The 17,706-nt window shown below is 44.1% G+C and overlaps 1 protein-coding gene across 1 annotated transcript in view; it reads left to right on the forward strand.

Annotated features, from left to right (window-relative positions):
* Positions 1 to 839: 839 nt before the first annotated feature.
* The window catches only part of DIPK2B (divergent protein kinase domain 2B), a 32,281-nt gene continuing 15,414 nt past the window's right edge, over positions 840 to 17,706 (forward strand). Inside the window, exons 1-2 of the mRNA XM_041001861.1 lie at positions 840 to 1,072; positions 8,492 to 8,756. Of these exons, the coding sequence (XP_040857795.1) occupies positions 840 to 1,072; positions 8,492 to 8,756 (498 nt within the window). The remainder of the gene's footprint in view (positions 1,073 to 8,491; positions 8,757 to 17,706) is intronic.

Genomic DNA, 17,706 nt, shown 5'->3' on the forward strand with positions numbered 1-17,706 from the left:
GTAGAGGGCAGCGGGGCCTGCAAGTGTTGAGAGACAGGCCCAGACACAGCTGGATAGAAGCAGCCGATTCTTTCAAATGCTCTCCTCATCACGTTATGGGAAACATCAGGCTTTCCCCAGTGACTCTCAAATCACCGAGGGAAGGCACACAGAAAGTGAGATTTTACATACCCTAGACAAAAAAAGTGTCTTTTCAGTCAGTATTCAACATGCCCCTTAATGCGAGTAAACTCACCTCTGGCTATTTCACAGCAAAATCTGGTTTGGAAAAAAAAAAAAGACAAGGAGGCAGGTCACTGCTAATTAAGAAGTAGAATAAAGTATTCAGGAGGAAGAAAAACACAACTCGGGTGTGAGTGCTTGTGTGTTATGACTCACAGGGACAGATATGACCAGAATCAAAACAGTGGTGTGGTGGGGGGAGCGGGGAGGGCGGGTGGAGACTTTCAGAATCCTTTGAAAGTCCCAGGTGGAGGCCAGGTCGGACACACATCCTGCACGAACCCTTCCTGCCAGTGGGGATATCCTGTGTTTGTCAGAAGGACCACACAGGGAAGCCCTGACCATTGTCCTTCCCGAAATCTACTCCCAGGCTGAGGCAGCCGCCCAGGCAGAGGAAGAGTGGATGCTGAAAACAGCGTTATCAGCATCCTCCACGGGTTTCCTCACCTCCTCCCCAGCCTCATTAGCCCTGAGCTCTCCAGCATCCTCCACCAGAAACCTGAGAGGGGTCAGTGCCCTGAAGCCAGCCCCCTGTGACAGCTTCCTCTGTGGGCCAAGCCCTGAGTGGGGCGGCCAGGGAGGCAAGCTGCTGCAACCGCAGCTGTGCAGAACCCGGCATGGAACCCGGGCGGGGGCCTGAGGCTGCTGCCCTCCGCCTGGGCCAGCCGGCCCTGCTGCTATGCGCTTTGGCCCTGAGGTGCACCTTCTCCTCGCCAGCTTCTCCCCCGCCTTCTCTGGTGCCCCAAGTCAGAAGCAGCTACAATTTCGGAAGGGCTTTCCTCGGTCTTGATAAATGCAATGCCTGCATCGGGACATCTATTTGCAAGAAGTTCTTTAAAGAAGAAATAAGGTCAGCATCTTGATCCAATCATTCTGAGGGGCCACATTCTGTTCCCTCCTGTGAAGCTCTTCAGGAGTTGGTTGAGGATGAGATTTACAGGGATGGGAGCTGCCACAAAGCTGTTTTGCTTATAGCAATAAATGGCTTGGCATTTGGGTGGGTTAATAGAAGGGCAAGTTGCAAAGTCAAACTCCAGCTTTGGCCCTGAATGCTAAATCTAAAAGTTCCTTTTTGCATTGAAAGCTTCAGGTTTTCTTCTGTTCTGTGAATGGGGTAGCCTGGGACCATTGAATGTATCAAGTTCATTTGTCATAGGGAGGATGAAAGAAAATTTATAGAAAGCCTACAATTGACCAACGTTTGAAACAGTCCCAGGAGTTAGTGGTTTGCAACCATGATTGAGATGGGGAAGCAAGATTAAGTGAGCCGCTCACTAATGAGTGGCAGATCTGGGAGTTCAAACCAGGACATCTTGCTCCTAAATTTCTGAGCCAGTTCTCTGCTGGGAGATGTGGCTTTGATCAGAGGAAACCAGAGTTTAGTACACTACAATGCATAATGTACTCTCATCAGACAGGAGCCACGCTCTGAAATTCAAGCATACAATGAGCTCTTATTAAAGCTCTTGGCCTAGCAGATGCTGTTATGACAACTGCTCTAACTCTGGCCATTGCCCTCCAGGACATCAAGAGGGATCTGTGTTGTAAACAATGGATGAGAGATGTGCCCCAGCTGGAGAATGAAGGATAAGTGGAAGGATGGCAGAGGGTGGAAGGATATATGAGGTAGGATCCTTGAATTCCGTACCAACCAATGGTGACCTTAGTATAGGGGGACATAACATCTTCAGTACTTGTTTCAGACTCTTGTTTGTGTACCCCTTTTCCTCTGACCCCCCAGAACTCACTTCATGCTTACTGGTGTTGATAAAACAAAAGGCACTAATCACTGATTCATAATTCTGTTACGTATTAACCAAAGATGTACTTGATTATTCCGAATGAATGAGCCAAACTAGCAAATCAAAGCCACCGATCAAAATTGCTCAGCTTCCTTTGTGAGAACACAGACATTTGAGGGAGATCGTGTGGACTTTTCCTGCTAAGATTTTTACGGAGGCATAAAAATCAGAAGAGCTGCAGCTGATGGCTCAGGTTACGGTGGGGAAGTTAAGCTGGGAAGGGGAAGGTGAGACCATGTGCTTGAGGAAGGACTCATGGAAACCAGCAGGCAGCACAGGGTTCCGGCAGGGACTGTGAAACGAACCCGCTGTCGGGAACAAAGCAGGGTAGGAAGGATGCTAGTCAGTGCAGTTATAGTCATTTTGTTGACACACTCAGTGTGAGCAGAAATGAAGATGGAGATGTTGAACATCAGTTCAAGGATTCCCAACCAGGAAAAGAGATGAAGAGGACCTTAAGACACAGGTGAAGCGGCGTTGATTCCTCAGAGAAAGGAGGCAGTGAGACTAGGGATATATTGCAAGGGCTGTTAAGAGAGGAGAAGGAGAGATCTACGCTTCAGCTGAGCAAGAGAGTTAGGCTCAACTCCTCCTGAGCCACCCACTTGCAGCAGTTTCCTCATCAGGCAGGTACTACAAAATTTCACAAAACATTTCGCCAAACAGGTTTGTGTTCCATTAGCGTTCAGGATTTTACTTCGCCTCCCTCAAAATTCATTTTCCATGCTTGTCTGAAAAAAAGGTAAAGGAAGGTAGGCAGACACAAGCAGGAAAACAGCAGGCAGGGCAGGTTCAAGTTCACAGCATTCCAAGCCACAAGGCTCAGCCTCAGCACGAAGAGACAGAGAGGGGCTGTGAAAGGGTCGGAGGTCATGGGATTGATAGTCCTCAATAGTCCTTTTCTCTATGAGAGAAATCAGCTCTTTTCATAACACAAAAGTACTAGTGCTTACTTTACACTTTTCAGGAAATACTGATTCAGGAAAGAGAAAATTAAAATCGCCTACAATTTCCCCACCAGGAGATCACCATCACCCTCGAGTAAAAATGGTTTTGCATATCCTTGCCATCTCTTTTCCAAAAATTTTTCTATCAAACATGTATACTCTTACGTGTACTCTTTTGAGAACTTTTGTTTAATGATGTATTGGCAACACCTGCCTACATGATTAAATAGTCTTTGCATTTTGCTCTTTAATGGCTTCATGGTATTCAATTGCATCAATCAACTGTATTTTATTTAACTAATCCATCATTATAAGACAGCTGGAGCTTTCTTGAACATTTGTGTGGCTAGATGTTGCACTCACTGGTCATTAATTCATTGTATGAAATGAATCCCTAGAAGTGGAATTTCTGAGTCCAAAAATTTTCATGTTTGTGTGTATGTATATAAATACTAAATCTCAAATGGCAACTTCACTTCTTATACATTCACAAATATTTACTATTATTATTTTCCCTTGTGTTTCTACTCAGTTGAACCTTTTTTTTTTTTTAGTGTTTTAGCCATTTGTGCTTTTTCTTTGCTGAATTGCCTTCAAGTTTACATCCTTTGCCTTTCTTTCTAGTGATGTTTTTGTGTTCCCCTTTTCTTGTTGATCTCCAAACATTCCTCCAGTTTTAAAAATTACCATTGTGGGAGAAAGCCCACAAACAACTCTCAGCTATTGGCCAAATTGGCCTAACCAGGCAAGGATGCACATCCTGCCCCAGACCTGCACTAAGGATTAGGCCATGCTTGAATCCATTCAACAGCAGACAACATATGCACTTCCCAGGCCGGCTGGGTACACTGAAGACATACAACTGGCAGATGAACATCACTTCTCCTTCTTTGTCTTATCCTGTCCTTGCAGGGAATGCTAAAGAGGAATCGTATACTTTCTGAACCCAACCACTGGCCTTTGAAAATTGCAATGTTTGTTGTATCAACTTCTCATCCATTCCAAGTTGATTTTTTTTCCCCTCAGGGAAAAATGGAAGAGAAGCTAGGGGAATTAGTAAGCTTGATTGACATACCCTTCCTACTCAAAATGCAGCTATATGTGAAATCCAGAGTGGTCATACCAAGTTGGCAAGGTCTGCCAGGATCTGGCTGATCGGTATTAGGTGTGTGTGAGGAGAGGGGACTCTGGAGAAGTCTCTCTGATCCATACCATTCCTAGAGGTCCCTGGACTCTTACCAATGCTGATGATTTAGCTCACATTCCTTACTTTATTCCCAGGATCTAAAACAATGCTCAGACACTTCCCAATGGGCACTTCCAAATAAGTGAATCATTAAGCTTGCTTTTGCCTTCCCCTTTCCCGTGCTTCCTGTCTGTCTTATCTCAGAAGATGATAGAGATTATGGCTTTAACTCCTGCTCTCACACTAACAGAAGGCTTGGGAGCAGCATGGCTCAGGGGGTTATGGCAAATACATCCATCTACACAGTATTCTGCACAAACCCTGGTCCACATGCATTCATCCAGGCATCATGCCTTCATTCATTTTTCCACCCAACTGTAACTCTATGCATTCTATGCCATTCAGGACTACATGTCTCTCTCCACTACTCACTTAACACCCTTCCCTCCCTCCAGAGCTATCCAACTATAAAGCATTGAGTATAAACTCATATCTAGCCTTCTACCAGATACCAGAGTTACAAAGTTGAAAGACGTCCAAGTACTCTTGAAAGAGCTTATTAAGAAGGCAGAGAAGTAAATCAGTGGTTGAACTAGAGTGTATGGGACATGCAAAATATCTAGCTTATGAGGTCACAGGATCATGTGGGAAGGAACATACCTCAACTGGGAGATGAGAGAATGATGAGAAGAGGAGGTACCTCTATGAATTTTAAAGAATCTGGAAGGGATTATTAGGTAGGTAACAAGGAAGAATAATAGCCAGCATTGTGACATAATGGGTTAATGTAATGCTTGCAATGCTGGTATCCTACATCATAGTGCTGTTTTGAGTCTGAGCTCCTCCACTTCTGATCCAGCTCCCTACTCATGCACCTAAGAAACTCAGCAGATGATGCCCAAGGTACTGGGGTCCCTATTACCCATGTAGGAAACTTAGATGGAGTTTCTAGCTCCTGGCTTCAGCCTGGCCCAGACTTGGTTTTGCAGGTATTGGGGGGAGTGAACCAGTAGATGGAATATCTCTCTCTCTCTCTCTCTCTCTCTCTCTCTCTCTCTCTCTCCCTTTCAAATCAATAAATAATTTTTTAAAGAAGAGGAAAGTGTCTCAAGAGCTGATCATATGATAGGCTCAGATGCCTGATAAGAGTTTGGCTTTTCTGGGGTGGGCATTTGAACAGTGGTTTAGCCATGGCTTGGGACATGTATATCCTATATCAGAGTACCTACACTGGAGTCCTGTCTCCATTCCCAGTTCCAGCTTCCTGCTGAGGTAAACCCTAAGAAGGAGCAAGTCGTGATCCAAGTATTGCAAGTCTGCTACCTATCAGGGAGGTTGAAATGGAGTTCCAGGCTTCTGGCTTCTGGCTTCTGGCTTTAGCCTGGTCCAGTTGGCTGTTGTGGGCATTTGGAAAGTGACCCAACAGATATAAAATCTCTCTCTCTCTCTCTCTCTCTTTCTCTCTCTCTCTCTGCCCATCTTTCGAATAAAAGCCAATTAATTTTTTAAACTAGTTTGGCCAAACCAATGATCTGATGAGACAAAAGCAAACTTGTAAGGGGAGCAGATGATAGGCTTAGAAAGAGCAGGCGATCTTCACTAAGGAACCTTGGCCTGACAGCTTTTGGAAAATGCTTGATGGTTTAAAGGTTAAGCGCAGTGCTAGGGATAAAAAATAAGAAAGAGGCAAGAAATACTTTGGGAGACATGGCTTCAATCTTGCTGTTTGGCCTGATGCAGGCATGAGAAGTATGCAAGGGAAGAGGGTATTTCGTTCCCACTGTACTCTCCATGTTGAAGGACTCAGGGGATTTGGCCTGCATGCTTCCTTCCAATCTGAGAAGCAAGGGTGATGCTTGTCTGGCCTTAGTGCAGCAAGGACATTGGCCAGTCTCTCTTCAATCTTGCCTATGATCTCAGTTCCAGAAGGAGGATTAAAATGATGCCTTTGTTTTGTGGTTTTTCCAAACTACAGGATAGTTAATGTTTTAGTGGATTAAAAAAAAAGGGGGGGGGGGTATTTTCTCATTGACTTTCTTTAGATTTACTTATTATTATTGGAAAGGCAGATTTACAGAGAGAGGGAGAGACAGAAATATCTGTATTCTGGTTCACTCCCCAAGAGCCCTCAATGGCCAGAGCTGAGCCAATCTGAAGCCAGGAGCTGGGAGCTTTTTTCAGGTCTCCTATGTGGGTGCAAGGTCCCAAGGCTTTAGGCTGTCCTCGACTGCTTTCCCAGGCCAGAAGCAGAGAGCTGGATGGGAAGTGGAGCAGCAGGGAAATGAACTGGGGCCCATATGGGATCCTGATGCATGCAAGGTGAGAATTTAGCCACTGAGCCATTGCACCAGGCCCTCTCATTGACATTTTTCTATTCATCAGTGTAGATCAATCAATGTTGTAATAGTATATACATTTTTCTCCTTCCAAGTCAGTGCTGTCATCACAGCAGAATATCCTCAGGAGGTGGGGACCAAATAAATAGATAGATAGATAGATAGATAGATAGATAGATAGATAGATATAGATAGAGCGATAGAGAGATAGATAGAAGACAATGAGCTTCTTGCATGGGACAGGAAGTCTCTCCCATGTCACTCCCACCAACCAGGAGAGCAGGAGGCCTAAGATATGCTGTCCTCTACCATTCAAGGCTGTAATTTCTCAGAAAAGTCACATTCACATTCTACCTTCAATTTCCTCATCCCAACCAAGATGGGGCAGGAGCTACAAGATAAAAAAAAAAAATCCTTAAGGACCCTGCCAACCTTAACTCCTAATAATGTCATCCATCTGTTGCCATGGGCTGATTCATCACATGGATGATAGAGGAACACAGCAGTGGCAAAAAGAGAAGACTGTAAAACTGTGGCGCCTCGAATGCCACTTCCTCCCAATCCTGTAGTGCAATTTTGGCCAAACAATGCAACTGCTGTGTCTCGATTTCCTCATCTGTCCTCACACAGTTCATAACAGTATCAGCTGCATAGACTTTTTGAAAGGATTAAATTAACACACATAAAATGCTTATAAAGTGACTGACACATGCATTTCATATACATGTGTTACCTAAAAGAACCAGTTGACAATAAGTCCTGAATTCCAGACCCTTTGGGCTGTTGGACATCCATGAGCAAGAGCTGGGAAGCCTCAAGTTCTAGTACAGTCCGCATTCCCTTGACCTCTTTGCCCTTGAACATCTTTGTGTGGCTTTCTTTGCCATTCAAACAGTAGGAAAAGCTTGTCTGTTGGAATAAAATTGTATCATGAAAGTGAGACACCAAAATACTCCAGGGCTGGAGGCTAATCAAAATGTTAATCCTTAGGAAATTCGTTATCATGAGGTCGTCCCATAATGCCTCATAAGAAGCATTTAAAGATTCTCATTTAAATGAAATGCATAACATATCTTCTATCACCTGATTTTCACTGGCAGCATGACACTCAATTATCAATAATAGTGAAGGTAAACTTTTCCTGGGTAACTTTTCATACATAAATCAAAAGGAAATCTAACATTCTTCCCTAATGGAAATGTCAGCACACAGCTGGAGGAACAACTGTGGAGAAAAGGGTCAGTGTGGAGTCTGGGAAATCAGTAGATGATAATAGGCCACTGCCTCCCTCCCTGAAAGGGATTAAGGACCCAACAGGCCATTATGTGGAATTACAGACCCCCTGGAGCCCACACAGCTTTGAATTGGGTCACCATTTAGCAGCTGCATTCACCTGAAATTTGATTGACTGATGACTGATGTCTTTGAACAAACAAGCCAATTTGATGAGGTTCCCTGTTGTTCAGTATGGAGTGACAGTGGTCTCCCCAGCACAAACCCAATAGTCTCACTCTTCAAGAACCGAGGCTGGGTCTGGGTTCCAAGGACCAGCCATTTGTCAGAGGGCAGGTGGCTTCGGGAAGCAGCAGAGTGAAGGGGGACAGATAATGGGATTTGCTGCCAAAATGCAACATTTGTACATCTGCTTGGCAACGAGTGGTCTGACCTTGAGCTAGATACTTAAGCCTCAGTTTACATACCTGAGAAGTATGGGTGGGATATTGGGAAAAGCAGAAGCTGTTGTCTTTACATGGACTGTGATTTAGAAATCCCAGCTAGTCTTTCCATGTCCTAAAGACAATGAACTCTGTTGGACCCATACTTTCCTCCCCTTTCTTGCCATCACATACATGAGGATACCTTCCTAAATTTTAGAGTGCCCCCAGTCCAAAGAGGAGAAATGGTTCGCCAAGCTATTGTCACCCCCAACAGCCCCTCTTCCCTGACGCTGGGCCTCTAGCCCCCAGGCCCATCCTACAAGAGCTGTTCTTCCACCAGGTTCAACGACTCGCTGGCTTCCCCCCTCGGGCTGCCTCCCGACCACTCACCTTCTTACCCAGCCAACTACTCAGATGATTCCAAAACCTGGCGCACTGTGGAGATCTTCCGGCTGCTCAGCACATACCAACATGAGATCTCGGACAGCAGAATTTGTGCCTCTGCCTCAGCCCCCAAAACCTGCAGCATTGAGCGCGTCCTGCGGAAAACGGGGAGGTTCCAGAAATGGTTGCAGGCCAAGCGCCTCACACCAGACCTGGTGCAGGTGAGTGTGTGGCCTGGAGAGGGCGTGGGGGTAGAGTACTGGGAAGAGGAAATACTTTCCACTTCACATCTCAGCATGATCTGTAACTTTATGATGAAACACTATCCTAAGACAGAGGCACTGTGACAAGACTGGGATCAAACAAAAAATATTTCTAAGGATCTGTCCCATTGTCATATCCTTCTTTCTCTCTCTCCTCTCAGTGACTAGTTGAGAAACAGGATGATTTTCACCAGCCAGCCCCTCCCCCGCTCCACCCTAACTCGCAACTTTCTCCTGACAGCAACCTTCACCAACCCCCAGGCTAGCAGAGTACCCTAAGTCTTTGTCTTTCTATGTCTGCATCCACAGGTTCTGTTTCTCTAGAGAACTCTTAGACACGCGGGACCTGCTTTGAAATCAGGGTTAAATCAGGTTGTTGGGTAATATGGCCATCGTCTGACATTAAGGGAAACAGAGCTTTTTGATGAAATCCTTTGGGCAGTCTGAATTCTGTGAATTTACTGGCATTGAGTGGGGCCAGAATAAACTAAGGGAAGTCATGACTTCCCCGGGCAGAACTGTGATGATAAATGCTAACTAACAGGGTATTGGGGTTGGTACAGGAGAAAGGAAGCTGGCTGCTTAGCACAAAAAGCAGAAGACAGAAGACAAATACCAAAACCCACAGAAGAACCTGCTATAATTTCCAGTGTCCCTCTTTCTGCCCTGCAGACGGACCTTCCACACAGCAGTCTGAGTTTCTGCCACAGGCCTTTTACAGGCCAGCCATAGGCAATATGAAGGCATGCAAAAGACCAATAGGACACCTTGTCTACTCTGCCTCACATACATGCTCAAAACAAATAAACACCCTCAGAAAGAGCAAGGCAATGTAGACAAGGAATTATCTGGGGACTACTTGAAGATCTCTTCATCTCTTCCTGTCCCATTCATTGTCAAGTCCCTCACCAAAGAGTACAGTTTCCCCAAGTCAAGACATCTGGCATCATGTCAAATGAAGGAGCTTCCTGCTAGAAGAGATGTACTTGAAATTGTATACTAGGTGGCTAAATTTGCTTTAGACTTGGAGCTAAGGAAGCACTCTCACTTTCCCATGCCTTCCATAACACTTGCATAACAGCACAGTGGGTATTGTCCCAAGGGGCCTGACAAGTCCAAAGCAGCCTGCTGGTTGAATCTAAATGCTGGAGTGTAAGGAAAAGATCTCCCTGGCTTAAAAACTGTGGGGTCCTGAATCTTTCACCAAGAAAATTGTGACAGAATGAGGACAAGGAGCAGGAAGAAGAGAGAACTTGCAGTTCCTGTTTACCCATTCCATGACTTTCATTAACTGGACTACATCCTGAGTATTCAAGGATGAGTCAGATGCAGGCCTCGCCCCCACGAGCATGTGGTCCAATGGGGGAGACAGACTAGAGCACAGATCACCATAAAGCAATGTGCTTCATGTTGTTAAGACCCCTACACTGGGACAAGGCAGAGACTACTGGACTCGAGTCCTTCACTCCTTGATCAAGGGACCTTGAATGTAAGCCCAGGAGTCCCCCATTCTACTTGGCATTCCTCCTGGAAAACTGGGGTGAGAGGGAAAGAGCTGGATGCTCTCAAAGATCCTGCCAGTACTGACACTTCTTAACCCAATATGATTTGGCTTCATTATTTTACAAATAGTGACCGGATGCTTACTACTTCTTGGGCACCTTGATTTTTCTTGTTTCTCAAGTAGCAGCAGATACCTGATCAATTCATCCTAATGGGTTCATAGATATAACGATGCTTTTGAAAAGGTCTGCTGCTACAGACATCAACAGCAACATTCTTTCATAAATGGAACCCTCCCCTTAATTTATGGTGCTAAAATTTGCTAGATCAATTTGGTTAGCTTGTGTCACATGCAGCTAAGTAAGCTCTCATTCTCTCTGTGTAACTAGGATCTGTTCAGAGTTCCCTGTTAAGACGCAGCCCAAAGCCTTGTCATTTTCAGTTTACTGTGGGTTTCCCTAAAACCATCTTTGCATTTCCATCAGTTCACTCCTCCTTGTGAAAACAGGAACGTACAGGCAGCCATCTTACCAATTCTAAATAAACCCCTTTCTTCTTCCAGCCACAAATTCAAGAATTTGAGGTCATTTTTAGTGCATTTTGGTACAGTCTTCTCCCTTTCCTGCCTCCCCCTCCACCCTTAGGATTCCACATCCTGCCCGAGGCGATTGGCCACATTCTTGCCTACCCTGGCCTCATCTGGACAGCACCTAAGCTTCTGTTCCGTTCTTATTGCAACATTCACCAATCAGACAGCTTTAAATGGATTTGTCTTCATCAAAAGCAATGAAGAAAAAAAAAGCACTTCACTCACTGCATAAGAGAATTGAAAATACAAATTCTAATAAAAAAAAGTCATACATGAAAACTCATAATAGCATCAGTCATAATTGCCAGAAGGTAGAAACAATCCAGTCTCCAAGCCAGTGAGTGGATAAACAAAGTGTGATCTGTCCACACCATGGACTATTATTTAGTCATTGAGAAGAATGAAGTACTGAAATAATCTGCAATATGCATCAAGCTTGAAGACACGTTCAGTGAAACAGACACACACAAAACACACGTACTGTGTGACTACATTTGCATGAAATGTTTGAAATAGGCCAATACCCATGAAAAATAGGTTTGTGGTTTCCACGAGCTGAGAGGCAAGGCAAATTGGAAGTGCCTGCTTCATGGACTCAAGGTTCCTTTTAGTGATGACGTGAAGTTGGAGCTAGTGGTAATGGCTACACCACCTGGTGAATATTCTGAAAACCATGGAGTTGCACACTTTTAAATGGTTTAAATGGTGAAATGTGTAGCCGGTGAATTTTATCGCAATCCTAAAAGGAAAAATATGCCATCGTACAGCAGCATCTCCTATCCAGGGACTCCGTTTCTCTTAGAGCCATGAGGCGGACAGCTGCTCTAATTGCTCAGTCCATGGATGCAGAGTCACTGTCCTGTCCATGATTATGTCACTGCTTCTATAGAGTGAGCCTTCCACGCCCATGGGCTCTGCAGCCAATCCCTCAACCAGCCATGGACTGCAAATATTTAGGAGAAAAACAATCAGATCTGCACTAAACATGAACAGACTGCTTTTCCTTGTTCTCCCAACAATACAATGCTAAGAGTCATTTACATAGAATTTACATTGCATTCAGCCCTGGAACTGATGTAAACATGATTTAAGGCATCCAGCAGGATATGCACAGACTATATGCAAATACTGCACCACTTTATATCAGGAACCTGAGCATGTGTGGATCTTGGCTTCCGTGGTGGTCCCAGAACCAGACCCTTATGGATAGTGGGCAATGGTACCTTTATGGATAGTGGGAGATGGTTGTATATACCCATACTCTAACCTCTTTGAACCAGCCCTGAATCCTCAGCAGTGGCTGTTTGTCCCCAGTACAGCTGCACGGCTCTGCCCTGTATTTCTGATAACCCTTCAGACACTGGGTCCTAATTTGTTAGTTGGAAATCATGATCTTTTTCCTATGCACATGGGAGTTTCAGGAGCCATCCAGAGAGCCAGTAGGGGATGGACACAAAGGAGAACTGCTTCATCTTTCCACTCACACCAAATGACCCCATGCAACTCAGCCATCCAGGCAGCCAGCTCCGGAGATTGTCTTGGCCCATGCCTTAAGTGGGATTTCCTTGATTTCCTCGATTTCCTCAAGACCCACTTTGTAGTGGAGATCGGGGCCAGAACCCTCACTGGTGCACATCTGTGTGGGAGCAGGCAGAGGTGAAGAGAGCCCCCCACTCCCCAAACTCACAGACTTTGTTCAAGGAACTGGCAAGGCACAGAAGGAGGCAGGCAATAAAAATCAAAGAACGGGGAGTGAGTTACAGGAAGGAGCAATTGGATTGCTTTTTAGTGAGGACACTGTCCCCTGAGCCAGACAGTACCTGCAACAGAGAGGGGAGGGGGAGGGTAGAAAAAGATAATCAGAAAGAGGGTGAAACAATACAGTGTGTGTGTGTGTGTGTGTGTGTGTGAGAGAGAGAGAGAGAGAGAGAGAGAGAGAGAGAGACCAATCCTAATAAAACTGACTTGTATCCTCTGAAAGTGGCATTGTTCAGATGACAGTGTCCCACTCAGCCGGCAAACAGAAGGACAACCAAGAACACCACTCAGGCCAAAAACCACAAAGCTAGCATGCCAAGCACAGAGCTGCAGGCGCCCTAAGCAGCACATGGCTAATCAGTTGAACACATAGATCCTCCGTCCTGCCCGCTTCCCCCGGCAGCCCCCTCGTTCCCCACAGGCCCTCAACTATGCCCCTGAAGTGCTTGGAATATTGTTCTAAACACAGATCGCCTTTCGTGCCAAGCCTTTTCTCCCACTAGATGGTGGTATGGAGCGTTCGAGCAGCTTTGTTTAAACAGTCTGGTGGCGATTTTACTTCCTAGGTCTCTGTTCTTTTCTTTTCATTCTTTTTTTTTTTCTTTTTAAAATTATTTTTAATAGAATAATAGAAATAAGCAAATTAACAAAATATATTTTTATTGTTGAAGCAAAATCTAAGTTTAGACGTAACTACTATGCAAATGAAATTCTCTCCTACTTTAACTCGAAAAGATTCAGGGTTGTTTACAGGATCCATGCTAAGTGTTAGGTTTGTAGCGTTGTGGGGGCAACTCGCGGCACTCTGGGACACAGACCATATCTGACTGTGACGCAAGACAGGTCATGATAAAGTGTTTTAGTGACAACAACGGAAGCTCTGTATGACATTTACAGCTGGCTTTCTGATCATAAATATTTTAATCTTGCCAAGGGGACCTAGTTAAAGGCCCTTCAAAAAAGTCGTATCCTTTAAAAAACAAAATAACATATACACATATACATGCATATATATTTATTTACTGTGTACTGCTAGCTGTGTCAGTAGCACACTTACCTAAAGTGCAAGTCCAACAGAACACTTCCTCCTCCCAGTCACCAAACTTGTTTAGGGTCAGAACCATTGTATTTGTCAGCTAACGGCTTGTTCAGAATAACAAACACTAACTTGTTTATTCCCAGGTCTCCAATGTATCATAGACTTACAGCAAAGGGACTAGAAGATCACCCAGTCCTTCCACTAAATGACTCCTAGCTCATTCTTGCTGGCTGTCAGGAGTGAAAAGCAGTCAGCGGGAAGGCTTCCTTGGGCTTGTTACGGACAAGTTATGAGAGAAAAGGGAAGAAACGATCAAGGGGAAGAAAAGCATGAGACCCCAAATGTAACAAATCCTGAGCCATCATGACAGCTTAATGGAGATCTCAGCCTCCCCCGCACTCAGGTGTCAGCCAGCCAAAGACCTTCCGAAACCAAGTGACCCTTTGTTCTTACCATAAACTTCTTCCTTTGATCATTCAGTATTCCATCTCTAATGTACAGTTGTCTCCCATGTCTCCCATGACTTGTTGCCCACTATCAAGCACAATTTGATGACAGTAAATGGTGAATTCCAGAAATAATACTGCGTAAGTTTTTAACTAACTTACATCGCAGGATGTAATTGTAATTATGCTACTTAAGGATGAACTACTGTTCATCCCTTACTGTATTTAATTTACAAATTAAACATTGTCAAGGGGATGTACATATGGCAAACCTAAAGCACATACAAGGTTAGGTACAAGTAGTTTCAGGCCCCCACGGAACCTTAGAACATTCCAGAATACATTCCTGCAGAGAAGGGGAGTGGCAGCTACCGTGTATATAGCAGGTGCTTCCACTGTAACTGTGTCTTGGTCCAGAGGCTTTCTCTCTGAATTGGCTGTGTCTCTGTGTACATCCACATAGCCTCAAGTTCGCAAAGGTTAAATTCCATTATAAATGTCTATGGCCCCTTGGAAGACTTAATGGCAGAACTAATTCCAATATTGGTTCTGGCCTAAAGATTGTTTACTAGACCATAACCTCCTATGGTAAATGTTTCAATGTAGAAATTTTTTGAAAAGCTGTTTTCTCTAAACAAAAACAATGACATGAACAATTAAAAGGGGGGATATACCCTACCAAACAAGGAAGTTAAAAATATCATATTTTTTTTCAGAAGAGGGCAGTTAATATATTTTTCTACTTTAATTTTTATTTATCTACAGTGAGTGGATTTCACAATACAAACTGAGAAGCGTAGGGGCTCTTCCCTCCCCATGCCTCTTCTTCCTTTCAAACCACAGAGAACAAACAATTGAAATTGTACTTATATAGGAAAATAACACTGATAAAACTCTGTATTTCCCCATCTGTGATTAATCACTGCTCAGAGCAAAATTGGGAATGAAACCAGTGTTTTTGTTAGGCAGCTGTTAATACAACTTTGATCATTAATGTAGGAATAATTTTTAAAAGATTATAAAAATGACGTTGGGGTTGAAATTCAGACGCAAATGGATTAAGCTGGCATTCCATATATGAGGAGCCAGTTCAAGTGCCAGCTGCTCTATAGGCAGATACAGGTCCCTACTAACGTACTTAGGAAAACAGAGGAAACTCCCCAAGTGCTGAGACTCCTGCCACACAGATGGGACACACAGGTGAAGCTCCTGGCTTAAGCCTGGCTCAGCCCCGACCATTGTGGCCACCTGGGGAGTGAACCAGCGGATACAAGATACCTCTCTCCCCCAACTCTGCCTTTCAAATAAATAAATAAATTACTTTTAAGTGCACAGTAATTTGGTCCTAACTCAGAGCCATACATACCAGTAATAATCTTGCAAACTATGTTAGTTGTTATGAAGGTTACCAAGAGTTCTACAGGAGATGTGATTTACAAATCTTGAGGATTAAAAGTAGGGAAAAAATGTATTTGTTCCCTCTTTATATATGAGAGAAACGTAGAAGTGCACTGTTAAAGATCAAAATATGATTCGACTCAGTGAACTATACATACATAATACATTCTTGGGGTTGAATTAAGCTAGAAAACTCACCAATTCAAACTTGAAATGTCGGCGTCCTCTGTAAAGGTAAAAGAAGATTCATCCTACAGGGACAGGAAGTGATGCGCTACCTTCAAAGCAGCCAGAACAGGTCCTTGGCGAGTTCATCTTAAGCATGTCTTCTTGTAGCTTTCATTCAACATAACGTATTTGTACTCCTTGAAGTTATACACTTTCCATATGACATTGCCCGTTCCCCATCCATTCACCTTCTAAATCCTTTCTTCCCCTGTTTAAACATTTCCCAATTGGCTTTCTGATATTGAAGAGTGTTAAATGTTTCGTCAACTAAAACACTTTCTTTGACTAGATTTTACTTTGCTTCTTAGATCAAGTTCATTACTCTAGCCTGTTAATTCTGCTACTGAGCACAACCTCATACTATCAAGTCAAGTGCATATCATCTTCAGCTTTGATGAACCTTTGTCTATGTCCTACTCATTAATGAAAATAGTAGTAAGGTGCTAAACAGAACAGGGACAAAGACAAAGCCTTCTTTCTCCGTGAAGGTGTATCTTCTAATTGGCAGGTAAACCAATGACTCAGCTTCCTCATTTTCTCTGTAGCCAAGAATCTTACTTTTCCATCTCCTTCAGTGTGATCAGGAGAGTCACTATTGGTCTTGTTGAAATCTACAAAATTCTAACCCTGCTGTATTTCTCAAAGGAGAAATCGCACCACCAGGCCAAAGAAATTGAAACTAGTTAGTTCAGAATGATTTGATTGAAAGAATCAGTGTCTCGTTAGGATCGCCTCCTCCCTCCCCTTCTGGAGGTTTGCCAGTCATTCAGTTAGTGACCTGTTTTCCAAAATTTCCTTTGGTCCAAAATCAGCCACTGATCCCTCATGTGCGAAATCCATGCTCTTGTGAATGGGAGAAACAGATCTTCATGCCTGTTCTCTGCAGTCAGTGTCCATGACTGCAAATTAGTGTTTGCAAAGGTCTCCGTGTTTATGAGGAAAGTCAAGAATAATGTGCTGGTTTTGTAATGTGTCAACTTGGTCAGGCTGAACTACATTTACCAGATTTCCCTTCCCTGTATGCTTCCAGTTCCGGTGGATCGTAGAGAGATCATATTGGGAGTTGGGGAGAGGAGAGGCAAAACAGGGGTCTCTTGGTAACTCCTTCATTGTGGCTTCTCTGGCTGGATCTCCTTGCGAACGTAAAGCAGCAGCTGAGCCTACAGCTGCTCCACATTATCTACAACTCCAGGGCCAGGTTTAGCTCCATACCAAAGAACTCTAGCTTCTGCAGGGTGCAGCATCATCAAGATCAGGGCCAGTAAGAACTGACTAGGACCAGCATGATGGCTGAACTGGCTAATCCTCCACTTCCAACCATCACATCCTGTATGAGTGCCAGTTTGGGTCCTGGCTGCTCCACTTCCCATCCAGCTCCCTGCTTGGGAAAGGAAGATGGTCCAAGTCCCTGGGACCTTGCACCTGCATGGAAGACCAGGAAGAAGCTGTTAACTCTGGCTTTGGATTGGATTTGCTCAGCTCTGCCCATTGCTTCCATTTGGAGAGTGAACCAGAAGAGGGAAGGTCTTTCTCTGTCTCTCCTTGTCTCTATAAATCTGCCTTTGCAATAAAAACATGTTTTTAAAAAATGAATAAATAAGAACTAACACAGATTGTGGTGGGTCCTTACCTGCTCCAGCTTGCATCTTCTGCACCCTCAGAAACCTTACAGAAGCCATATAACCAGGTGCTATGGCAGGATAATGTTAAAAATGGATAAAAAGTAAATAATGGGATTCTGATATTCTGGTTACAACTTTACTGACACATGTGATATAATTGCAACAGAAAGGCTAGGGTGGGGCAAGAAGTGCCTCAGCCCCTTTCCCCAGACAAATGATTTTGTTTGTTTTGTTTGTTTGTTTTTAAATTAGAATCTTCTCTAGGTCTTCTGAACAACTGGGGCTTTGCATAGCTGAAGTCATGGAGCTCCTATGGACCGTTCTG

The sequence above is a fragment of the Ochotona curzoniae genome, unplaced genomic scaffold (assembly GCF_017591425.1).
Source record: "Ochotona curzoniae isolate NIBS_2020 unplaced genomic scaffold, NIBS_Ocur_1.0 contig_1274, whole genome shotgun sequence".
Taxonomy (NCBI): Eukaryota; Metazoa; Chordata; class Mammalia; order Lagomorpha; family Ochotonidae; genus Ochotona; species Ochotona curzoniae.